Source organism: Pelecanus crispus, chromosome 8, assembly GCF_030463565.1.
Source record: "Pelecanus crispus isolate bPelCri1 chromosome 8, bPelCri1.pri, whole genome shotgun sequence".
NCBI lineage: Eukaryota > Metazoa > Chordata > Aves > Pelecaniformes > Pelecanidae > Pelecanus > Pelecanus crispus.
This window is the reverse complement of record NC_134650.1, coordinates 5726320-5749332: the sequence shown is the minus strand read 5'-3', so window position 1 is coordinate 5749332 and position 23013 is coordinate 5726320. Positions and strand designations below refer to the sequence as shown.

The following is a 23013-nucleotide window of genomic DNA, read 5'->3' as shown; positions in this document are numbered from 1 at the left end:
CATTCTGTCCCTTTTCAGTTGCACCCTCTTGTTGATTTAAACCAAGACTGAATTTTACTTTTTTTTTTTTCTTTTGCCATGATGGATTCATATAATTAAAAAAAAAATAATAATCCAACAGCTCTGTTTCTCTAAACTAAGAATTCATCATCCTGAAAGCATGCCGAGACAACTGCTCTCTACCATAGAAAGACAGGATACCATAAAAGATTCATTTTAAACTGTTTCTAGGAAAAAAATTAACTATTTAGACCATTTGGAGGTGGCAAGCCTGGCTGCACGTGCTTCAAAAAGTACTTGCCAAAATGCGGGGGTGAACCACCATTGCTGCCGCCCGATTTCCCGCCGGGAAGCTGCCGAGGGCAGGCAGTGGGTCCTGCCGGGGCCCTGCCTCCGGGCTTGGCTTAGCGTGTTGGGTTGTAGAGAAGCATAAATGCAACATTTCCCCCCGCCCGGGGAGCCGGCGGGCAGCGGGGGCCGTGCTGAACCCCAGCCTTCCCTCCTGCTTTGCATCTCCGGGGAGGGCTCGAGCTTCCCGTGGCGGCACGGTCATCCCCGCTGCCATCTCTTCCCTGACCTCGAGCACAAAGACCAGGTGCGGGGGGAGCGTTTCTGCTGCTGTCAGCCCAGCTAAACAAACCACGGAGCGATCGAGTCGAACGGCTCCATCTGACCCATTTCATGTACTCTTGCTGTCGTCTGGCCCCGCGGGAATCGCCTCCGTGGCTGCGGCCAGGGAGTGGCACGTGCGTCCTAGAACTGGTCCCAGGGATGGAGTCGTGCAGCGACAGCCGCTTGAGTGCTACCAGTGCTGAAGAGGTTACTTTTAAAAACCAATTTATTCTGCTGTTGCTACCACGAGGCCAGGAAGCTCACAGCAGCAGCCTCCTTGGGGAGGTGTCCTTCCCAACGTGGCCCTTCAGCTGTCCCCCAGCGTGGCCATGCCTGCACCCACCTCCACTCCAGCGTCTCCCGAGCTCCATCCCGTCCTGCCACGACCAACGCGCAAATCCCATCGTGCTTATTCCCCGCACACGAGCATCAGCGGTTTCTTGCACGGCTAGAAAGCAAGCACAGCCTTGAAGACCCACGTGCACCCACCCACTGGAAACAGTTGGTGTATAAAAAGAAAAACACATTTTAATACAGCCTTACGTGGGATTTGCAGCCTTCTCCGAGTGGGAGGTGGAAGGAAAGTTTTGCAGCACTAGCTGTTGTGGTTGGTCCTGACAGCCAGCTTACACGTCTCCGATACAGTTCCCTTCCCATGCCAAAGGCAAAATCATGTTTAATGTCATGTTAGCTTATTTTTTTAACGTGATATGTCCCACTGAGGATGCTGTTCAACTGTTGTAGTGAGCGTTTGTGAAATAACATGGATTTTAGCAGGGGACCTGGGAGGTTTTGCTTCCCCTCTTGCTGCCAGCTGGTGCTACGTGAGCGGGATGGGGTATGGCTGTGCAGCCATTCCGGGGCTTTACGTTTATTTTTGTAAAGATCGATCCATACCGGGGTGTTCCTGAAGGATGGATGAATCTGATCCAGGATTTGGGAATTTAGTTGGTTTAAATACTGGTTCAAAGTCTTTGTACAACTAGATGGTGGGAGATGACGCTCACGTGTCTCATAACGGCATGCTGCTTTCTTCTCCTGGCTTGGAGATTGATCCAAAAACTGATCTGAACCTCAAAGTCCCTCAAGAAAAAACAGGAGAAAATACGCTTGAAATGTTAAGTTTGGGAAGTCTCTGAGTATGTCTCTGCTCTCCTCACATGAAGCAAGAGCTGGCTGTGGACGTAAACACACAAAGCTGATCGCTGCGGCGTTGGGTGGTGCCTGTTTGCATCAGCTGTGCACACTTTCAGCAGAAGGGAACAAGCGTTGGCCATTTTAGGCACAAAATTGCCCTTACAGGTAGGCCCGGAAGGGTATTTTTTGATGAAGTGTTATTTCATTGAAAAATGTTGATTTGGCAAAATTGCTGTTTCTGGCAGTAAAATTTTTGATTACAAAATTTTTCAATTTCAAAAAAACTTGTAGAGAAAATGTTTTGAAATTGTTGAAATGGGATAAAACGGTCTTCTGCCCCACCCCCCCATGACTTTTTGTTTCCAAGTTTACATTATGCCACAACTGTTTCTTTAAGTTGAACTTCTAACAAAGTTTTGATTCAAACTTTTTTTTTTTTTCTTACAGCTATTCTGTTTACAGAAATATCCTTATTTAGAACAGGGAAGAATCTAAAGCTCTTTTTAAGGAACAAAAGCAAAGCAATTTCTGTGCAGGGAAACATTATTTCTCTCCCAGCCCTACATGTACTTAAACCCCATATTTTACACATTAACACCCTTTCAAACCCCTTGGCCGTGCGATTGTGTGGACAAATGTAAATATACAGTTGTTGTTATTCAGTAAGCATGTGTGTGCGTGCGTGAATGTGGGTAAATCATGCAGAACTTTGTATTTATTCAGGGCTTTTCATTGCTCCCTGCATTTCTCATGATGAGTTGCATACATACAGCCCTGTACCTGAGGACTACTTTGGCTATAACTGAACTTCAGGAAAAAATCTAATCTATTCCACATTTGCTCTCAGTAATGAGCCTCTTTGCTAGGAGAGCGTATTCCCTGTGCGCACCAGCACTGAGACACGGATAGGAATTATTAAGGTCAACAGGCAGTGACAAATACTCGTTTTCAGATTGATGTAGAGCCGACCTCCGTGACTTCTTACGACTGTAGCAGTTGTCCTCCTTTCTTGTTGCCCATGACTTAGTTACTCCCCTTATAGCATCCTGGATTAATAACTCTGTGTGTATGTGTATATATATTGTGTGCGTATAAATACGCATACATATGTTTTTATATAGATATTTATGTGTATGTATATGTACATTTTTTAAAATTATCATTTTTTTACATCTTTGGGTAGCTGCAGATGTGTGTGTGCTACCTTGGGCCCAGGTCCTTCGCCCATTAAGGGCAGCATCAAAGTCTCCTCTGACTCTTCCTGGCCTGTTGGAAAGGTCTGGCTGGTTTTGTTTACCCCTCCTGGCAGTGCTCTCTCCTGTCATGACAGGAAAGCTTGGATGATAAATGATTTCTAGATTAAAAAGAAATGGTAGCTTATCCCAAAATTCCCAAGCTGCAAAAATACTTGGAAATAAATGACTGTGACCTGTCATTTCCCATATGTTTGTGTACTGCTGGGGATGATACCATCATGACCTGCTAGGTCTTTGGATATACAAAAGAACATTAATGTTAGTCGATCAGGAAATCTGGGTCATTTATTTTTAATGACTTTCTATTTTCACCTCCCTCTAGCACAACTGTTCATGCTCTTAAGGAATCTCTTGGCATTTCCAAATATCTCCATGCCCTTGCAGGCTCAGGGACTAGGTGTTCACTCCTGGCAATATAGCAGTAACGTATGCTGCAGATCATGGAAAAGCATGGCAGGTTTCCCTTCTCTACAGCAAATCAGTTGTAGACCAAAACCTGTGTATTTGTAGGTTATTTTGTCTTCCTCCTCTTCGTTCTGAAATAAACCCCCAAGTTAATTTGTTATGGAGTTTTAAATACACAAAGCCTATTTCCAACTTTTGTTCATTATAATAAGAATTTCCAACTGGTTTCATTCTTCCTTTCGAGCTCTCAAACTGATTCTCACTAGTCAAAATTAAATTCTGGCAAATTTCTCTGAAAAGAGCGTGTCTCTTGTGCAACGGGCCTGTATCAAGGAGACGGCCAAGTGGGGGGCAGCCCCTTGGCACATGATTAACTTCTGTATTTATTGTTGGCTTCCATAGGAAACAAGCGTCTTGTGGCTAAGCTTTTAAAACACATGGTCAGCAAGCCAGAAGGTTAGTTGTTCTTAGGAGGAGAGAAGATCAGTTCAATAGGTTTGACTTTATGCCTTAATGAAGATTTGTCTAGCTCCATTTGGCCAACGGCGCAGCTAAAGATTAGTGTAACTCCACTGATGCGGATAGAGAGCATCCCGTGTTGCATATACAGACCCCCTATCCAAATTTGATTCCTGTATTTGAGAGGAAAGCATTTTCAAAGAGCGCTTGCCTGCACGTGTTGGGAAAAACCAGTAGCTGAGAAAAGGAAAAAGGCAACAAATTCCGAGGAGATTATAATTGGTACATGATTGAAATCCCATATTAAAATAATTTCCTGACTGCCGCTTATTTGAGACTTAGTTTTGACTTTCCTACAAAAGGGCTTTTGTGGGTAGCTTGGCATAAGTGAGTTAATAAATCAGGTTTATGATTCTCAGTTAATAAATTGGCTTAGAGCCATCAACTTCTGTATTCATAAGAATTTAAACCAGGGAAAGCGAACTAAGAGCCTGTGTGAATTTTAGCACTCAAGAAAATAGACTTCTGGGTGTGGAGGCAGATTTGGAGGTTGTCTCCTCCCCTCCACACTGGTTGGGCTCCTGGCTGTGGTTGTGTGCGGAGCTGACTATGTGAAGCTGATGAACGCAGGTTAAGGGGCTAATTCTTGGCAGCAGGCGCCGGCTTGCTTTCAGTCCTTCTTCTTAGGCTTTTCTTGGGTTTTGTTATTCCACTTTTCAACATTTTAATTTTTAAACACATTTTAAAAACCTTGAAAATGCATTAGCTTGAAATATGCTTCTTGTTTTGTGTTACTGAATAATATAAGATTGACAAAGCTGATTTTTTTTTTTTTTTTCCTCCATTTTAATTTTTCCCACATTTTTTTCTTTTTTAATTGTGATTAGTTTCTGGTTTTGATCAGGCAGGAAATGGAGCATGAAGAAGCCCCAAACAGAAAGCTATAGGCTGCCTTGCGAACGGGAGTGAAATGTGGATTGCATTAGATTAGGGGCTCAGTGTTCACCTCCACATAGCACCAGCCTGGGCGAGCAGTGGGAAAGCTGCAGAAATTGGTGTGACAGGCGGCGCAGACCCCTGTGCCCCGGGGGAATACGGGAAGATTTTTTTTTTTTTTCTACTGCCATTAATCACAGCTTCAGACTGTGGCACCGGTGCCCAAAGCCTATTGTAGATGTGATGGGTTTTTTTCCCCCGGATTTAAAGCAGCCTCTGAGCACAGCAAAGCCCTCGAGCAGGGGCCGCGTGGAGGTGACGCAGGACCACGGGGTTGTGTGACGTGTTTTGAGGTCAGGGAGGGATGGGGACCAAATGACAATGACATTTGGGATCTGTGGCGGCTGCAGCAACACCCTTGCCAGGTGCCCCCGGCGCTGCACCGCTCCTTTGGCTTTTGCAAGTACATCTCCAGCTCCTCTTGCACAACACAAAGAAAAACAAGCTCCGCGGTGAAAACGCGCTTTTTGCTCCTAAAATTCCGGTTGCGTCTGCTTTTTGCTGGCGACGCTCTGCGATTGCACGCGACGCCCCAGGCCCTGCACGGGGGCGATGCCTTGTGACGTGGCCGGGGTCTCGTGGGGGAAGGGGGAACAGAGGCGCACTGGGGGGAAAGGTGGGACAAGGGTGAGTTTACACCCCGCAAGCGCTGCCGTGCCGGCAGCACGGGTGAGATGGTGCCGTAACAGGAGGATGCAGATGGCATTAAGTGTATCTGGAAACTCATCACGTTGGAATTGAGCTGAAAATTACTGAATCGTTCTGATTTTCGTTCCTGCTATGTGCTGTTTCATCAGATTATACTTTTTCTTTGTAATTAATTAATTGCTTTTTTTTTTCTTTGTTTTTCTTTTGTTTTCCAGGACCTGCAGTAAGTATCCTGGATTTTACTGTTGGATCAACAAAGTTAAGACTTCCCCTTCCCCCCTCCCCTGCCTTTCAGTGTCATTGCAAAAGCACAGCACTATTTTGTAGAGGTGTGTCTGGAAGTAAAATTGGTACCAGATGCTGCTGTATTTTATTTTTTCGTGATTGTAGACAAATAGAGAGGGGAAAAAAGTTTTAAAATGTTTAACTTGCTGCCCTGAGGGACTTCCAGTAATTTTAAACCCAGAAAATATTCAGGAAGAAAAAAAGTTTTCCCTTTAAAGAGTTCTTTAGTCCGCTTCCATTTAGCAGAAAGAGTGCTATACTAATATTTTAACATTTTAGTGGGTTTATTGGTTCTAAAGCTCTGTCTTGCTTTTCTTATCTGTTGTGTTTCTATCATTTAATACTGGTTTGGTAGCCTCACAAGGGGGGCTAGAGGGAAAGCTGTAGCTTGCTTGCTTCTCTCTTTGAAGTCTTGGGGAGAATAACAAGCCTTCCTACCAATGCAACCAGAAAATTTATGGGGAATTCGTTGTTTGAAGGGGTAATAGTTGAAAATGTGTCAACTCCTCCTTCCAAATGTTCAGACGTGCCTTTGGCTGTGCCACCACCACGTCCAAATCTGATGTTCTCCCGCTGGTTTTGGAGTGAGAAAGCAGCGTTTCATTTGTGCCCTCCACGTTGCTGAGGGATTGTTAAAACAGAAGTTACGGGCACTAGGTGCTTCTGGTTTTCTACCTTTCTTCCCCCAAAGGAGGAGGAAAGGCACAGGCCGTTTCCTCCTCCGCTGTTGCACGAACAGAGACATTCCTTCACATCATTCTCTTCCTGCAGAGCATCACTGGGTTGAAAAGGGATTGTTCAGGAAGAATAAATTTGCTAACTATTCCTGGGCTAATTAATTTCCAGTTCTGTAAATCTATTTAAAAGCCAAAAGGTGACAAGGAAATGCACGTGGAGCGTGGGGGCTGTCACAGCGCCATGGCTTGGGTTCTCCTGGGATCGGCAGCGCTGCCTGTGGGTTTAGTTAATGGCTTTCAGCCCTTGGAATTTTTGCTTCTATTTCAAGTTCATTTTTTAATGTAAAGACTTATGAGAGGTTTGAGCAAAATTATTATTTGGCCAGGTTTTGAAGGAGCAAATCAGGAAAATTTTAAGACTTAACAGCTTTGGCTTAACCATCCTTACAGGAGATCTGAATGAATTTGCTCTGAAAGTTGTGCCCAGCATTAGCAATAAATCCAAAACTCTGGCTCGAGAAATGCAAACAAATGAATTTTTCTTATTTGTGTTTAGAAATGTAGTCTGTCAATGAATTTATTTTCCTGTAAATATTCTGTAATTAAAAACTGCAACGCAGCCTCTCCAAGCCACACAATGAAAGTCATTCTGTGAGGTTTTTGGAATAGTGGTGACTTGGGCAATGACTGCAGGAGCACCGTTGGGAGGTGAATTCCCACGTGCCTGGCCCGGAGCTCGACACCGCTCCCCGGCAGCGCGGCTGCTGCCTGCTTCACCAAACCCCGCATCGCGGTCACGTCGTCGGGCAAGATCCCGAGGTCGTGGAGAGCATCTGCTGAGGCCGAGTGCAGGTTTGTGTGGCTGCGGAGCCCTTTTGGGTGCTAGAGCCGGTCCCTACAGGGCTTCTGCCTGGTGATTTGGTTTGGGTTTTTTTTTCCTCTCTGCAATTCATGCAATTTGGCTTAATTATTTAAAAAAAACCAAATTCCTCACTCAACGGTAGGTTACAAATGAAGAGGATACTGCTTATTTAAAACTCCATATATACATCTTTTAAGGGACGTTTTCCTCTTGATTAAAGTACTTTGGCTTGTTTAAAATGGATTTATTTAACTGTTTGGGCTCTGCTCCTGCTCAGAGGCTGTTATCAGCCCACACGCAGCCGGCTGGGTTATGCTTCCTCACGTGTGCTGTCTGTTCACTTTTATTGTATGCGATTTGACATAGGCAACATATGGTGCACTATTAATTTTTCTTTGTCTCTTGTTGGTTTCATTTCCTGGTTCCCACGGCACTATTGAATTGCAAACGGAGCACAGGGGAGATTTAACACAAACAAGACTTTTTTTTTTTTTTTTTTTTTTTTTTCCCCCTCCCTCTCCTCTTGCCCTTCTTTAAAAGGCAACTCCTGGTTTAGTTCATTTAAAAAAAAAAAAAAATTCCTGCATTTTTAGCATAAACAGCATTTGCCAGAGACTTCTTTAAACCTAATATATATAATAAAAGTCCTAGAACCCACAGAACCACAATATTATTTTATTTCAACAGTACTGTATTTAACTCTATTAGTTTCTTCTGTTTCTTGATTTTGGCCATAAGGAATCGATTACATCTTACATGTACAGCATCCCGCTCTGCTAAAACTGTATCCTCAATTCTGTTGTTCCCTAGTAGCAGTTGTTCTGGTATTTTATTTTTTTGGCTGTCATAAGCTAGTTGTGTATATGAAATTATTAGAATTTGTGGTACAGGATTTGTGGCTGTCGGATGATTGATCGTCCTGTCTGTGGGTAAGGGGTATTCTGCTCAGATGTGCTATAAAACCTCTGTTTCGGAGGGTATTAAAATCACATGCTGGGTAGGAAATTTCTACAATTGAAGGATAGACTTACCACAGACTGTAATTAAACATTTACAGTCCCAGATATTAACAAACACTTTATGTATTAGCACGCTGGCTGGGGAACTCACCAGCGAGCGAAGGCTGGGAGTTACAAGTGTTTCCTATTTATCTCTGTGTGCTCCAGTGCCATACGTCTCCATAAAAATCTCACTGTACACTTCACCCCAAGACTGCAGTCGGTTAAATAGGTGGCTGGTGAACTCGACGTTGTTTCTGGATGAATCGGTAGCGCTGCAGGAGGCATTAAAAGCTGCAGGGGCACTTAGCAAGAAGGGAGAAGCCCCGTACGTGGTACGGAGGGGGCTGCCGGAGCTATTTCACGCCGTAAGAAGTGTATGAATCTGAGTGTATATCCGCAGCATGCTGACATAACCTGTGTTTATGGTAGCAGATGACATTGCTGTAGCAGATACACGCTTTACTGCCTACTCGCGTACCAGCTAATACTTAACAGCTCCTTCCCGGGGAATCTGCCTTCCGTCTGGCTTGCAGCAGGCTCCTCTGCTGTAGCTCGCGGCATGTTTAACGGCAGCTCGAGCTGTAAACGCCTTTGGGAACTCCCCCGAGGAGAGCAGAAAAGGTGAAATATTCCTGAATGGGTTGTGCGTTATTCCACTGGTCTTGCAGGTGTTATTAGGGACTAAGTAAGGTCTTTCCCTGTAGCATCAACTTTTCTTTCCGCTTCGTTGCAAACAAAAGCGGAGCTTAGAGGTGAGCGGAGAGCGCTGCATCCTGCAAGGAAATGAATGGATCCTGAGAGGGGGTGACCGTCATTGAATCAAGTGCTGGAATAGGAGTTTGAAGCTCAGCGATTGCCCCTGGGCAGACGGGCTGGCCTGGCCGCGGGCTCAGCAGCGCCGCAGCCTCCCCGGCCTCTCCCCAGCACCCGGTGTTCCCGTACCTCTTGGTGCCCGTGTCCCGGAGCAGGCTTACGGCCAGGATCCAGTGTGCATCCTGCACATCGCTGGATTCGGGGCGGCAGAGACTGAGCACAGGCAGCAGGGATGGGTGTGAGTTGGCAAAAGCCTCGGTAAGTAGCTAAAGGGAAGCACGAGATCAAAATCCGGGGGAAATATGCTGCAGGTGTGACCTTTGTGATAGGAAAATTGCCCCGAGAGATTTCTCTGGAGAGAATTTAGTCCTGGGGCTGGCCAATGGCCCCCGGCTCCTGCCTGCTGCTATGTGTTGTCACGCTGCTACGGGTGCATTGACTGACTTTTATCTCACTTGTTCCCCCACCACAGGGGCAGTCAGGACGCGATGGTTACCCGGTAACTCTGCTATTCCTTTTATTATTTTTATTCGCTTTTAATCTGCACTCCGTGGTCCTCTCCGTCTTTTCCATGACACTTGTTTTTCTTTGCCTGTCTTGGTCTCTTTTTTTTTCCTCCTCCCATCCCTCTTTATCAGTGATAGCTTTTGAGGGGCTTAGCCCGAAAACTCAGGAGCCTGTGCAATATTCTCCATTAATGTTTCTAGGAGTGAAATACTTGAGCTCTTTCACAGTACTAATCACACTCTTGCCTAAGAGTTCACTGGACTGCAAAATTAGTGAAGGCTTTGTCCCACTCACAGCTGTAGGTGGCCAAATTTGGGGACATTGGTGAAAGAGCTTCAGATGTTGAGATAGGTCCTCATTCACCCATCTCGAAAAATTTTTCCCTGGGAGCAGAGGTGTCCTGCCGAGCCTGTTGGACTCGGAAGTGTAACTGGGGATGCGCTGCCCTTCCCATGCCCATGGGCACCACAGAAATGTCTCTGTGTTAGAGGGAGGTGCCTTCTGGGGGAGAAATAAAGCTGGTAACGTGGGGCTGTTAAAGGCTCTGAGCTGCTTTCTGCAGGAGGAGGGAGACCTTGTTCTGGCCAGATCCCAAACTGCAGCCTGGCTCCCTTAGTCCACGTTCATGCACTTGGATGGCTGCGGTACTCTGGCTCCGAGGGGCTCGGTGGCTTGTCAGGGAGCGATTCCCGTGCATGCGCTCAGCGTAATGGGTTGGTAAAAATCGCTGTGTAGATCCTCTGTGTTCACAGCACATTTCCAGCTCTTCTCCTGCTTTTTGAATGGGTGCAGTGAGCTCTGCACCGCCTGATGCTCTAGAAGGGGCTTCTTGGCTGTTTGTCCTGCTGTTCTATTTATCAGGTAAAGAAAAGTAGTTAGCCTTCTCCTTCCGGTGGTTGATGCCCCTTTTTTTTTTTTTTTTTTTTTTTCCTTCCCCCTGCCCCCGAAGGAGCATGTTAGGAAAACACATCCCTGCTACCTCATGCCCTGGCCTGGTTCTCCCTGAACTCCCATAAACCATGGAAACATCTATTGAGTTTTCTCTGTGTGATGGACTGGGAGCTCAAGGGAGGAGGATCGAAGGGAGATACAGAGCTGGTTTTAGTTTTCATTTCCCCTGGACCCCTGTGAGCATCCCTGGGGAAGAGAGCAGCGTTTCCCCAGCAGCACCAGCCCCAGAAGGGGAGAGGTGTGAGACGGGGTTAATTTTGCAGAACAAGCCTGTGCTGCCATTGCATCCATAACATGAAAGTACTTGGGGCTCCACCAATTTATTTGAATAAATTAAGCTTGAGTATGAGGGAATGGCGGGGGAAGCCTGCGAGCACGCAAGGCTGCTGGTTGCCAGGGGAAGGACGGCCGGGACGGGCGCAGCGCGGGGGTTTGTCTCCCTCAGGCGGTACCTGCCCTGGAAGGGGCTGCAGCGGAGTTTAATTTATTAGACATTAAGATGGGAGAATTTGCTCTAGTTGGGCTGTTTACTAGCAGTTTTAGGGTGGCTTTCTGCTCTTGCAGGATGTGGCTAACCACTTCTGGATTAGCAGTGCCTGTGGCAGGTTTGCCCCCTTCTTCTCTGCATCGGTCATATTCTGGCAAAGCTCGTGCGTGTGGTTTAGTTGCAGAGCTCTGAAAACCAGAAACACTGGGAGGAATTAGCGACTTCTCCCTAGGATGGAGCATCACCCCCAGCCTGTCCCAGTGGGCAGCCCCAGCACCGTGCCCATCCCAGCTCCTGGTGAGGGATTTTGGTGCTGCTCCGGCTCTCCTGGGTGCTGTCAGGGACTGGCAGTGACCTCCAGCTCTGCCTCCCCATCTGCACTGGGAAAATGGCATTAATGTCGCCAAAAGGTTTTCCCTCCTCTCTCCTTCCCCCAGGACCTGCAGTCCGGGAGAGCTGTGCAGCTGGGCTTATTTCTAACTTTGCAAAACTGGCTGAGCCAAACCCAGCAAACACTGAATTACTGCATCCATGTGGCAGTGGCTACGCTAATAAGGTTTATCTAATAAGGAGGTGATGATAATTGCATTTCCAAAGCAATATGTGTACCTGAAGAAGGAGGAAACTAAACATATAAAGCAGGCTTGAGAGACTTATTCAGCAGAAGCATATGGACAGGCTTTATCACATCCAGTTGTGTAGTCAAATTGATTTAATTATTTAGTTCCCTTCAGGGTGATCAAATAAACTCCAGGCTGTTTCAGGAGGTAGATGTGGTGCAAATGCAGAAATAGCAACAGGATAATAAACAGTGTTTGGTGTCAGAGGTGTAGGTGTGGTACCAGATGAATCTCTTGGCTAGCGGTGCTTTGAGTTTATTTGTGAGCTGCTAGTGCATAACCGAGTTGCCAGCAATGGAAGCTTTAAAGGGATGAAGTGAGCCAGAGCTCTTTAGACGGGACCCAAAGAGAAAACAGCTTTTATTACATGCTTTCAGTATTTTCATAGTTAACATCCTAAGGGGAGGGGTTTGTGCCCTACAATAAAACTTTACAGCAGAAACAGTTTCTTCTTTATGAAGTTCTGTAGGTTCATTATTATTTTGTTAAACTCCAGAAAGGATTTAGTTTCTATTTTTAGGCCTGTGGCATAGTCTACTAACGCTACCAATAACAGCTATGAAGAATGTTGGGTTTTGCTGCTTTTCTGGTCTCATTTGACTTGGTTTTGACATCCCATTGAACATGATGACAGCACATACCTCAGCCTGAATTTCGGTGTAGGTTCCTATGGGCTACGGGCTGCATGGGTCTGTCTTCTCTCCTCTTTCACCAGTAACTTTTGAGCTTGGCCCATTTCAGCCAAATTTGACAGAAGGACAAAGACCGTGCAGGTAATTAGTTTAATGTGAACTTTTGATATCAAGGGCAGGTTAAGGGGAAAAGAGCCTTTTTGATATCCCTGGTGAGGCACGAGCTCACGCTGCCGTAAACCTGCCTTTGTCCTATCAGTTGCTTCAGAGGCTGCCTGAAGATTGTCCTTTCTGAGATTTTTCTGTTTCTTTTTTAATTGCAGTGCTGGGGAGGCTTTTAAAATGTTTTTGACCCCCAGACTGATCATCTAATCTTTTTCAGGGGTTTTCTAATAGATGAGGAAAGCTGATGTTGGAAGGGTGAAAATTGCACTGCCAGATTGGTAACCATGTTTAAACGAATAATGAAATTGCAACATAAAAACTGTCCTTTGCAGGTAATTCAGTTACACACAGTGGAAATTGCATTCAACCCAGGTTGGGCAGAGGCGGCTCCGGCGGGCTTGCCTGGACCCCAGTGACTGGTGAACAAGGCAGAACCCTGCAACTCGCTGTGCTCTCACTTCAGCTGCTGAGCGAACCGGCTCCTGGGGGGCAGAAGGGTCTCCAAGAGCCAATTTAAGAGCTGTTATATTGAATATCATTCGGGTTCTGCAGGGGCTTGAATGTGGGTTGTGCATGTGTGTGCTCTCTGGAGAGCTGAGGGCAGAGAAAGGCAGACGACCTATTTAGTGTCCAAAATACCTGCAATTTTTTAATGTTTTTGTCATCTTGGTTGTGTAATATGCACATAGTAACAGTGGCAGTGATTATCATAAGTTCCTGGGTTTTGGGGTGCAAATCTGTTTAGTCTGAGAGCCTGCCTTGCACCTCCTGAGCTTGCAAGAATGCAAATGAAGGCACCAGGGAGCGGGAAGGCTTTTACTCTTTTTGATGCCAAAACACTAATCTTGGAAGACCTTTTTAGAGAAAATTACCTAAAACAACTTCAGGGGGGAAGCCAAGCGCTTTACCCCGAAGGTGGAGGAGAACTGGCAGGTCACTTCTTGTCTGACATAGAATCATAGAATCATTTAGGTTGGAAAAGACCTTTAAGATCATCTAGTCCAACCATTAACCTAACATTACCAAGTCCACCACTAAACCAATTAAGGGGAGAGTAGCAACCCCACGCCTCCTGGCTTGGTGGCTGGATCATTTATAATGAAAGTAAAAACTAGGAATCATTAAGGTTGGAAAGGACGTCTAAGATCATCATTCCAATCATCAACCCAACACCCCCATGCCCACTAAACCATGTCCCAAAGTGCCACGTCTGCCCATTTTTTGAACGCTTCCAGGGATGGTGACTCCACCACCTCTCTGGGCAGCCTGTTCCAATGCTTGACTACCCTTTCTGTGAAGAAATTTTTCCTAATATCCAACCTAAACCTCCCCTGGCACAGCTTGAGCTCATTTCCTCTTGTCCTATTGCTAGCTACTTGGGAGAAGAGACCAACACCCACCTCCCTACAATCTCCTTTCAGGTAGTTGTAGACATCTGTGTGGTCCTCCTTGCAGCACACCATGATGTTCCTCTGGCTCTTTGTGCTGGTGGTGGTGGTCTGGAGTAACACGGAGGTGTGTAGTGGTTGGTGCCCTGGGGTGAACCGGCAGTGTCAGTGACTGAAAACTACAGGATAAATGATTCCTTTATACAGAAATCCCAGAATAATTGGTAATTACAGATTGCTTACAGGGCTCCATTGAGATGCAGTGGTCTCTAAGGGAAAAACAGTGGTAAAAATGCTGCAAAATGAGCAGTTCAGGAGAGAAAAATGATAGTTTTCTAGACAAGGTCCTGAGCAACCTCATCTACCTTTGGTTAGCCCTGCCTGGTGGTATCGCTGTGTTTGCAACCCCTCGCTCAGGGACCTGCCCGGTGGCTGTGGGTATCGTGGTGGGTCCGCGGTTGCCCTCACTCTGGGCTTTGCACAGGTCCAAGGGCGTGCTGAGGTCTTCCTGCTGCCAGGGAGGACGTTGCTGCAGGAGGGCCACCGGCGGCTGCTGGTTTAACTCCATCGTTTCACTCTGGTGCTTCCCATCGCCAGCTTTTCTGAAGAGATTACAGCAGCCTTTAGATCAGATTGACGAGGAAAATTTGGATGACACCTTTAGCCTTTGCCAGAAGACTGCCTGGCCCATCCCCAAACCAAAGCACAGCCCTGAAGTTTGAGCTTGGGTTTGCACGAGGGCACGCTGGAGCAGAGCAAAAACAGATGTGTGACCGCCGCGACGATGGAAATGTGTTTCTTGTTGGGCAGAACCAGGCACTGGGACCAGGATCCCCTGGGACCTGTCCCGAGCCATGCTTTCTGAGGCAAGGAGCATCTGCACTGTGGAGTGGTTCCCCTCGACTTGATGCGCTGTCAGTGCGTCAGCATGTCGGGGGGCATTTGCCCTCGTAAAGCTGGGAGGGGAGCAGAGGGATTGGCTGTGCAGAGGACTGGTGCAGTGGGGCTTTCGGCTGCTTACGTTAGCAGGGCAGGCAGCTGCATCTGGGCAGGAGGAAAAAAAAGAGAAAATGAGGAGCAGATGGAAGAGCCGAACTGGAAGTAGGCTTTGCAGCTGACCTTTCCATGCAGGCGGATCTTCCCATTATGTAGCTGTTTAATGGAGTCGCATAATGTATGGAGGGGAGAAGCAACGGTTGGGTGATGCTTTTAGCAGCCTTGCCTCTGTCCCTTCCCCTGCCCCATGCAGGGATGACTTTATACTTGCCTTCTCACTACTCAGCTGTCCTCCTACAAGATATTTCTCCTCTTTTCCAATGAGATGCTGCATATGTGGTTCACCAGAACCCTTTCCCTTCCCTCTTCCCATCTACCAGAGAGGCCTTTTGAAGCCAAAGTCTCTGTTTCTTGAGAGTTTTGTCTGCCTCTGCTACTTGTTCCTCCCTAAAATCGGTCTCTGCTACGCCGCTACGTGACATCCCGAATGGAGGGTTGTCACTTCAAGTGGGAAGAAACCAAAAGAATGAAGTTGATTAATGAGGGGAATTACTTCATGTGCATGTCTTCATTAATAAAAAGCAGAGCAGGGAAGAGGCTTTGCAGAAAAAAAGTATGATGTGAAACAGAGTTGTCTCCTATTTTATGCATTTTTCTTAGAATATTAGCATCTATTTTTAGTTGAGCAGAGTGTTATTCATTTTGTTCCTCTGGCCTATAATGTTTGCCTTCTGAATTTTGTAAATCATTTATGTGTTGCCTGAAAGAGCCCAGGCATCATCCTGCCTGTGTCTCTTAACAGTAGGAACTCTTTGGGAAGGCAGGGAGAAAAGGGCTTCAGGTTCTGCCTGCTTAGAAGTAATGCAGATTCTTATTCAAAATAATTCAATATTCAGTAGTAGCATCCTTTTCTAATGACAGGTAACTACACCAATATAATCAATGGACTTATGGTAGAGGAGAGACACAACACAGGCATTGCTCAACGCTGGCACGCCTTTTGGGGAATAGTTGCTCGGTCAAAACTGAAATACTCTTGAACAGGCCATTCTCTTGTATTTAAAGTCCACATCATGCTAAGGAACTGTTGGAGCTAAGCAGCTCAGCAGCTTCAGAAACTTTATTTTGGGAGCCTTGCACACTGAGCTTAATATCTTCCTTTGGCTACAGTGTTGTAAATCCAGAGTTATCCACTGAAGTCAGCTGTAATGCCTGTAGCTGGAAATCGACTTGTAAGGATGATAAACTCTGGTTTTAATTAATTTTCAAGACATAAAGTGAAGCCAAATGTTGGTTGGGTTTTTTCTGAGGTGATGCCTGGGAGAGGGGCTGGAGGAGCACATGCAGAAGGGGAAGTTGGTTCCTTGACTTGCATGACCCCAGTACAGTGGCGCAGCATGACAGGGGCTTTGGTGGCAGCTCTAGACCTTGGCCATAACCAACAGAGTTTGGGGTTTTGTTAAGAATTTCAATTAGTATAGATAACTTAGCAAGGGAAAGTCTGTGCAAGCTGTTTGTGTGTGAGCCATAAACGTATTATCAATACAGACAGGCTGATGTGTGGGAAATGGGGAACACGTGCCCAAGCCCGTTCCTAGTGGCAGTTCCTTCGTCCCACTGTGGTCCCTCAGAGTTTACCAGAAAGCTCCAAGACATGCACTTCGCCAGGCGTTTTGGAAATGGCAACACCAGAAAACCAGATGTGACATTAACAATAAACTGTTTTTACAGGAGAACTGTAGAATTAACTTGGAATTGGACTGCCTGATGACTTGTCTCCATCTATGCAATTATCTCCAAGTCCTGCTTGGGCACGCTCAGAGTGCAGTCTGGGAGAGTCGCAGGAGCTGTGTGTAGCTTGAGATTGCTCCATGTTCAAACCAGAGCAACAGGCAGTGGTTTAACTCTTCAGGAGGGCTTCCAGAAATCCCATGTGAGATATGGGAGACCATGCTACATGGTCAGATCTCATGGGCTGTAGGGAAGAGCATGTGGATCTCAGACTTTTACTGTTTTTTCGCAGTAGGTGGATGCTTTCCAGACCCTGGGTGGTAGCTCATGCACAGACACAGAGTGCCTGTATGTTCCATGGGTATTTTGGTTGTGCATGCGCAGAATTAAAAAACTTTGTATTTAACATCTGGCATCGCTAGACTTTAGATATTTTCAAATACTGTGTCATGGGATCGGTATCTGTCCCCAAAATGAAGGCTTCTGTTGGTAAGCTGGCTATTTAGTTTTCTTAGCTAGGTTCACCAAGGTCACAACTGTAATTTAGGGTTTGGTCCTGTGTTTGTTCTCTTGAGTATCTTTACTCATAAATATTCAGACTTCAAGGAGTGTCTCCTGTGAATGAAGTCATTTGCACACATACTTCTCCCAGTAAGAGCCCAAAAGACAGAAGTAACAAATACTCATTTTACAAGGCAAACTTTGTAGTTCTAGTCTTTTTCATTTTATTTTAATATCAGTTTTGTGGCCAATTCACATAATTATTTGCCTAGAGGGGAAAACCTCTTTAAGGAGGGAAAGCAGATCCAGCGTGTTTCCCTGCTATGTCCGTTTACTGGCTCTCTGATGTGGAAACAGCAATGATTTTGTAAAGACCAGCTCTTCATGGCAGCAGTTTATTTTTCTTTTGATTTAGAGGTAATTCTTCCACAGGGAAAATAAAAAGTTGTCTTATATCCCACCCAGTAGAGGAATTGCAGATGCATTTGTTTATCTTCTGTGCTTCCAGTGTTTCTGGCCAGGGAGAGGAGTGGGCCTGGTGAAGGCGGTGACGAAAATTGCAAGGAGAACTTTTCTGCGCAGGCAGATTTCTGACACAGGACGTGCATGGCTTTGCAGGTGATGACTTAGACCCAGCTGGCCGCTTTATCCCAAGCTGGCTCACGCAGGGGGAGGCTTGGTGATGAGGATGGCTGTGAGGATAGATGGTGGAAAAGGTCCTTCACCACCCAATGCCTGGTTGAAGCAGGGCTTTGGTTTCTGGCTTCTTGTACTGCTTTTCCTCTGGTTCCTCGCTTCAGGTGCGAGTGCAGCTGGTGCATCTGCATCTCGGTTTCCAGTGCATTTGGGCACAGCTGCATGGTACCGAGGCTTGGCTTGTAGGCAGAGGAAAACTGAGAAAAACCAAGAAGTTTGCTCATTAACCACAAAAGAGAGATAATCCAAACAGCAGCTGTCAACCAGGGATGGCACTGGTGGGGGAAGAATACAAAGACAGCAAGAGGCTGAAGTGTTTGCTTGAAACATCGATATTCCTCCAAAACAATTGCTTACCAACTTCAAAACTGCATCCCCACCACAGAAGCCATCTCCTCTCTCATAGTTGGACATGAAACAAAAAATATCCAAAACTCAATTGGGCACCAAATGCTTGAAACAAGCAGTTGCGCAGAACACATGGAACTCATTTAAGCCTCAGAAATTTGGGGGACTCTTTCTTCCATAAAAGCACTTTGTTGTTTTGGAAGAAAACTGGTGCAATGTGATGCACAGATGAGTGAGGTCTTGCTTCTGAAATGATGCTGAGCAGCAGATAAGCTGATCTGACATGCTGGGATGCTCCTTGCAGAGCGCTGCTGGCCCAGGAATCGAGGCAGTTGGCTGCGGTGACTCCTTCCCTTCCCTTTGCATTGGGAGGAGTGAACGAACGGGCTCTGTTGTGGCATTTCTTTGTGTTTTATCCGAGTAACCTTGCTCGCAAACCCAAGCCGTATCCCATGCAGCTCCAGCCCAGCGTTTGCTTTCCACCCCTTTGGCCCAGTCAGTGTCAGATTTGCTTCCAGGCGTTTTTCTTGAGCGTCTTTGAGAAGACATCCAGTAAAACAAGGAGGGAGCTCTGTGAACAGATGGAAGGAGGAGCATCTTGTGTTTAAGGAAAAGGAGAAAAGGTGCCTTATCTCCACCACGAAGCCCTGATAAACGTGGTTGGCATGCCTGGGAAGAGAGCTGGGAACCCAAGTGCTCCGGTGAGCCCACGCTGGTGATGCAAAGGAGGGGCTGAACAGTGGGCAGGGCCTGGCGCTGCCCCAAAAGCATTCTCAGGATAGGGTTTGGGGTTTTTTAATGGTTTTGTTTCCCAAGGATTTCAGGAACCCTTGCAATCGATTATGCGTGCCCTGTGCTGGGCTCTTGTCACAGAGGCTGGCTGTGCGTGGCCACCAGATGCCCTGCGTGGACCAGCCCAGCCTCCGAGGTGGCTGCTCCCCCTTGCAGAGCTCCGCAGTCTGGTTTGCATTATGGGTGAAGTTTTTAGCAGATTACTGCTCCTTTCTGCTCTGTTTCCATCAAAGAATGGGCAGAGGCTGCCCAGCAGTCTGAGGACAGATTTTTTTTTTTGGAATAGAGCACAGATTTGTGTTTTTTTTGGTTCGTTTGTTAACACGTGCTTGGCCCTTATCAGGCTGCTGCTCTGCATCGTTTGCCTGACACCTCTGTTGGGGGATTTATTGCCATCAGCTTGCGCTGTGGGACGCGGTTCCACCCCAAGAAAGGTTTTGGAGGAGCTTTTGGGGGTTTGGTGATGCTGAGCCCCACCAGGTGCTGTGGGCAATGGCTGGGTGTGCTCAGGTGGCCTTTTTGGAAAGAAATTTGGGAGACAGGTGAGAGCTGCCACTGCCGGGGGGCTCTGCGGGCAAGGGGGGATTGTTCACCCCACTGCCCAGAGCAGCACCGTTGGGATCCCCCCCCAAGACTGGGGTCAGATGTTACATGTAGGGCTGCGGTTCATAGGGAGATGGGTTTTGGGGAACCCCTAATTGCCCTCCCCTGTAAAATGAAATGGGGTTTTCTAGCCAAACAAGGAGAGCCTGGCTCTGAGGCCACACAGGACGGTGGCATCAAATGCAAGAGAGGAGGGAGAGAACCAAACCAGAAGATGGTTTCCCATTAAATTCACAAAACACTCAGTGGCAGCCAATTGTGCCCCAAAAGTTTGTACACCCAGCTGTCTCCAGACCCGGGGTAATACACATGTACAGGCAGAAGCGGCCGTGCATGGGTTTCGGAGTCCTCTTGCATCTTGTGCTATCCCACATGTAGGGTTTGGTCTATCGAGGGAAGTCGAATGAAAACGCTGTGCAACATCTTTTGTTACACAACTGCCTCCTGCTGTGCTTTAAATCCAGAGCTGTCCCAAATGGGAGCTGCCACTGGTAATAATAATTTCTCTTACGTGCTGCTCTCATGATAAATGTGCTAGTGAAGCCTGACATTTCAAGTAGTTTTTAATCCAGGAATACAACTTAATGGCTAAATAAATACCCGTGTCTGGCTTGTCTTTTAGTTCTATGCCGTCTTGCTGCCTTCTTGGAGAAGACTGTAAATCAGCCGATTCTTGTGTGCAGAAAGCTGTGGTCTCGGTGCCTCACTGTCAGCCTCGGTTAGGATGCAGGTGCCATCAAGGCGGATTTGGGGGTGGCAGCAGCCCTGGGGAGCTTAGAGCAGCCCCCGGACTACCTGCCACCATGGCCAGGGGGGACCTGCCCTGCCGGAGGTGCTTGTGTTTGCAAAAAGGTGTTAGCTAAATCACAAAGGTTGGATGGATTTAAAGCTTAACTCATGCAAAAGTGCGACCTCGGTGAATGTCATGTGTAAATGGTTTCCTCGTTAAATCTGGCAACAGGGTATTTATCAGACTTGCTTTGGAGCTCCTCACTTTTTAGTGGTTTTCAAAATACGAAAGAAGAAAAAAAAAAAGGCATTTTATTGATTTACCCAGAAAATATGTTTGAAAGACCTGTATCCATTGTGGAGCAGCTAAGCTAGTTAAGCTTCCCTCATTTCAAATACTCTTTGCTTCCACTTTTTAAACAAATATACTGATGCGTGGAATAACAAGTGTAAATTATTTTCCAAATTAAAACAATCAGTCTTACAAACATTAAAAAACATGCCTCATCAACATTGCTGTTTTGTGCTTATAAGAGAACTTCCGGAGCTATTTGCTTTTAAAAAATGAAGAAAAAGCTATCACATAGTAATGAAAAAGTAGTTTTCAGGTTTGCATGCAGTCATGGACCAAAGGGCAGTTTGTGTTGGACAATACAGAAATAGTTTTATTCAAATGAAGAAACAGAGAAAATTATTATCAAAGGATTGTTAATAATCATGTTCATGCTGAAAAAAAATTATTTATTTTTAAGTGCCTAGCTGTTCCCCTGTGCAGCAATCCCATCCCATTCCAGTGAGACTATCCACGCTATATATAGTTAAACGTGAAGCTATGGTGATTTTAATGCTCCTAATGCTTAAATACGACAGCTCCTGGTAGGAATGTTTCCAACACTGTGTCGTGCCGCAGGCTGACACAATTTTGAGGTCTCACACCGGGGACCCCAGAGGTCAGGGCAGATGCAGAAGGAACCTCCAAGCAAGGACTTGCCCGGGCTCACAGCCATTGCAGTCGGTGTGTGCGCAGGATAATTCCTCGTATAACCAATTTCATATGTAGAGTCTATCTTTTCACAGATGTTCAAATGCTGTTATTTGGAAGGGCACATGATTACTGTAGCAGAGGTGGTATTGGATGGAGTAAAAACTTGCATTTTTTTATAAGGGCTTCTGGTCCTTCTGCATTGAGGACTTTAGGGAAGAAGGAGGGGGTAGCGGTAACTGGGGACGAGGACGAGGTGACATCCTGGAGCACTGTACTCAATTCATTCGCAGTTAGCACCAGTGGTCCTCAGCTGCTGTTTAGAGGACCCGCATTTCATTTCTCAGTCCCTCTTCTCCCCTTTTCCTTCAGCTGGGAAGCTCAGAGGAGCCACAGCAACCTGGCTGCCTTTCTCCACTTTCCTTGTGATGTGTCTGGCAGGGGATGCTTGGCCACAGCTTTTGCCAGAGCTTTCTTCTCATACAAAAATGTGCTGAGGAACCGCATCGCCAGCAGACACCATCCTGCTTGCGAAGATTTACAGCATAGCCTATAGGAAAGGATGGTCCCTGCTTCCTGGCTGAGCTGCGAACCACACCGCCTAATGACCCAGGGCCCTTCGCAGGGATACTAAAATATTGTCATGCTCTTTTGTTCTGACACTTTCCTCCTTTTCAAATGTAAGTTTTTACCATTTTTTGAAACCACAGAGACAGAGATTGAAGGCAGCCCTTTGAATTTGTTAAAAATTTGACTGCAGGGTTCCTTCCGACCCCTGTGCTAATTTTTAGCAGAGCAGGAAACATTAAAAATAACCATGAGAAGATTTCCCAACTCGGAAGGATTGTCCTCTCAATAATCTCTGGCTTTGTTTTCACTAGATATTTTCCCCCTTTAAAATTCCTGTAACGCTGCTAGAGCAAGTACATCCCTGCCAGCAGCAGTAATGGCACCAGAGGAGGAAGGCAGAGGGCCAGTTAGCCAGGCTGGCACCTAGGCTTGCTCTGGGCAGGGGTAAGGGATGGACGGGGGAAATACTTATTATTTATTGGAAGAGCTTTTGCGTGTGAATCGCAGCTTGCAAGCTCCACGTCTTCTCACTTCGGAGAACCTAAAACTGTTCTCAAGCCTTCAGCTGCTCTCAGCACTGGGTGAGTCTCATTTTTGCAATGAGAGGTGACATTTTGGTGCTACATCTTAAGACTTCTGAGCTTCTGCTGTGAAACAAAACGAAATTTGTTTTAAAACATATCTGAATGTAGCCCCTTCCTCTGAAGTTGAAATGTTGCATGTCCAAACCAAGGCATGCAGCAAGAGCGCGTGACGTAGCTACAAGCTCTGCTCAGGCCCCAATGTCTTACCCGACTTGTGTCTGCATTCACAGCATCATTGTATAAATATCATAGAATCGTTTAGGTTGGAAGAGACCTTTAAGATCATCCAGTCCAACCATTAATCTAACACTACCAAGTGCACCACTAAACCAATTAAGGGTAGAGTAATAATTAATTTCCTGTTTCCTGGCTTGGTGGCTGGATTATTTTTTAATGAAAGTAAAAACTAGGAATCACTAAGGTTGCAAAGGACCTCTAAGGTCATCAGTCCAACCGTCAACCCAACACCACCATGCCTACTAAACCACGTCCCAAAGTGCCACGTCTAAATGTTTTTTGAACACCTCCAGGGATGAGGACTCCACTATCTCTCCAGGCAGAATGTTATGAGCCCTAGTAG

The 23013-nt window shown here is 46.3% G+C and overlaps 1 protein-coding gene across 1 annotated transcript in view; it reads left to right on the top strand.

Annotated features, from left to right (window-relative positions):
• Window positions 1-23013, top strand: part of COL23A1 (collagen type XXIII alpha 1 chain) — a 193004-nt gene that overhangs the window by 142275 nt on the left and 27716 nt on the right. The window contains 2 exon segments of the mRNA XM_075715024.1: window positions 5729-5736; window positions 9624-9650. Of these exon segments, the coding sequence (XP_075571139.1) occupies window positions 5729-5736; window positions 9624-9650 (35 nt within the window).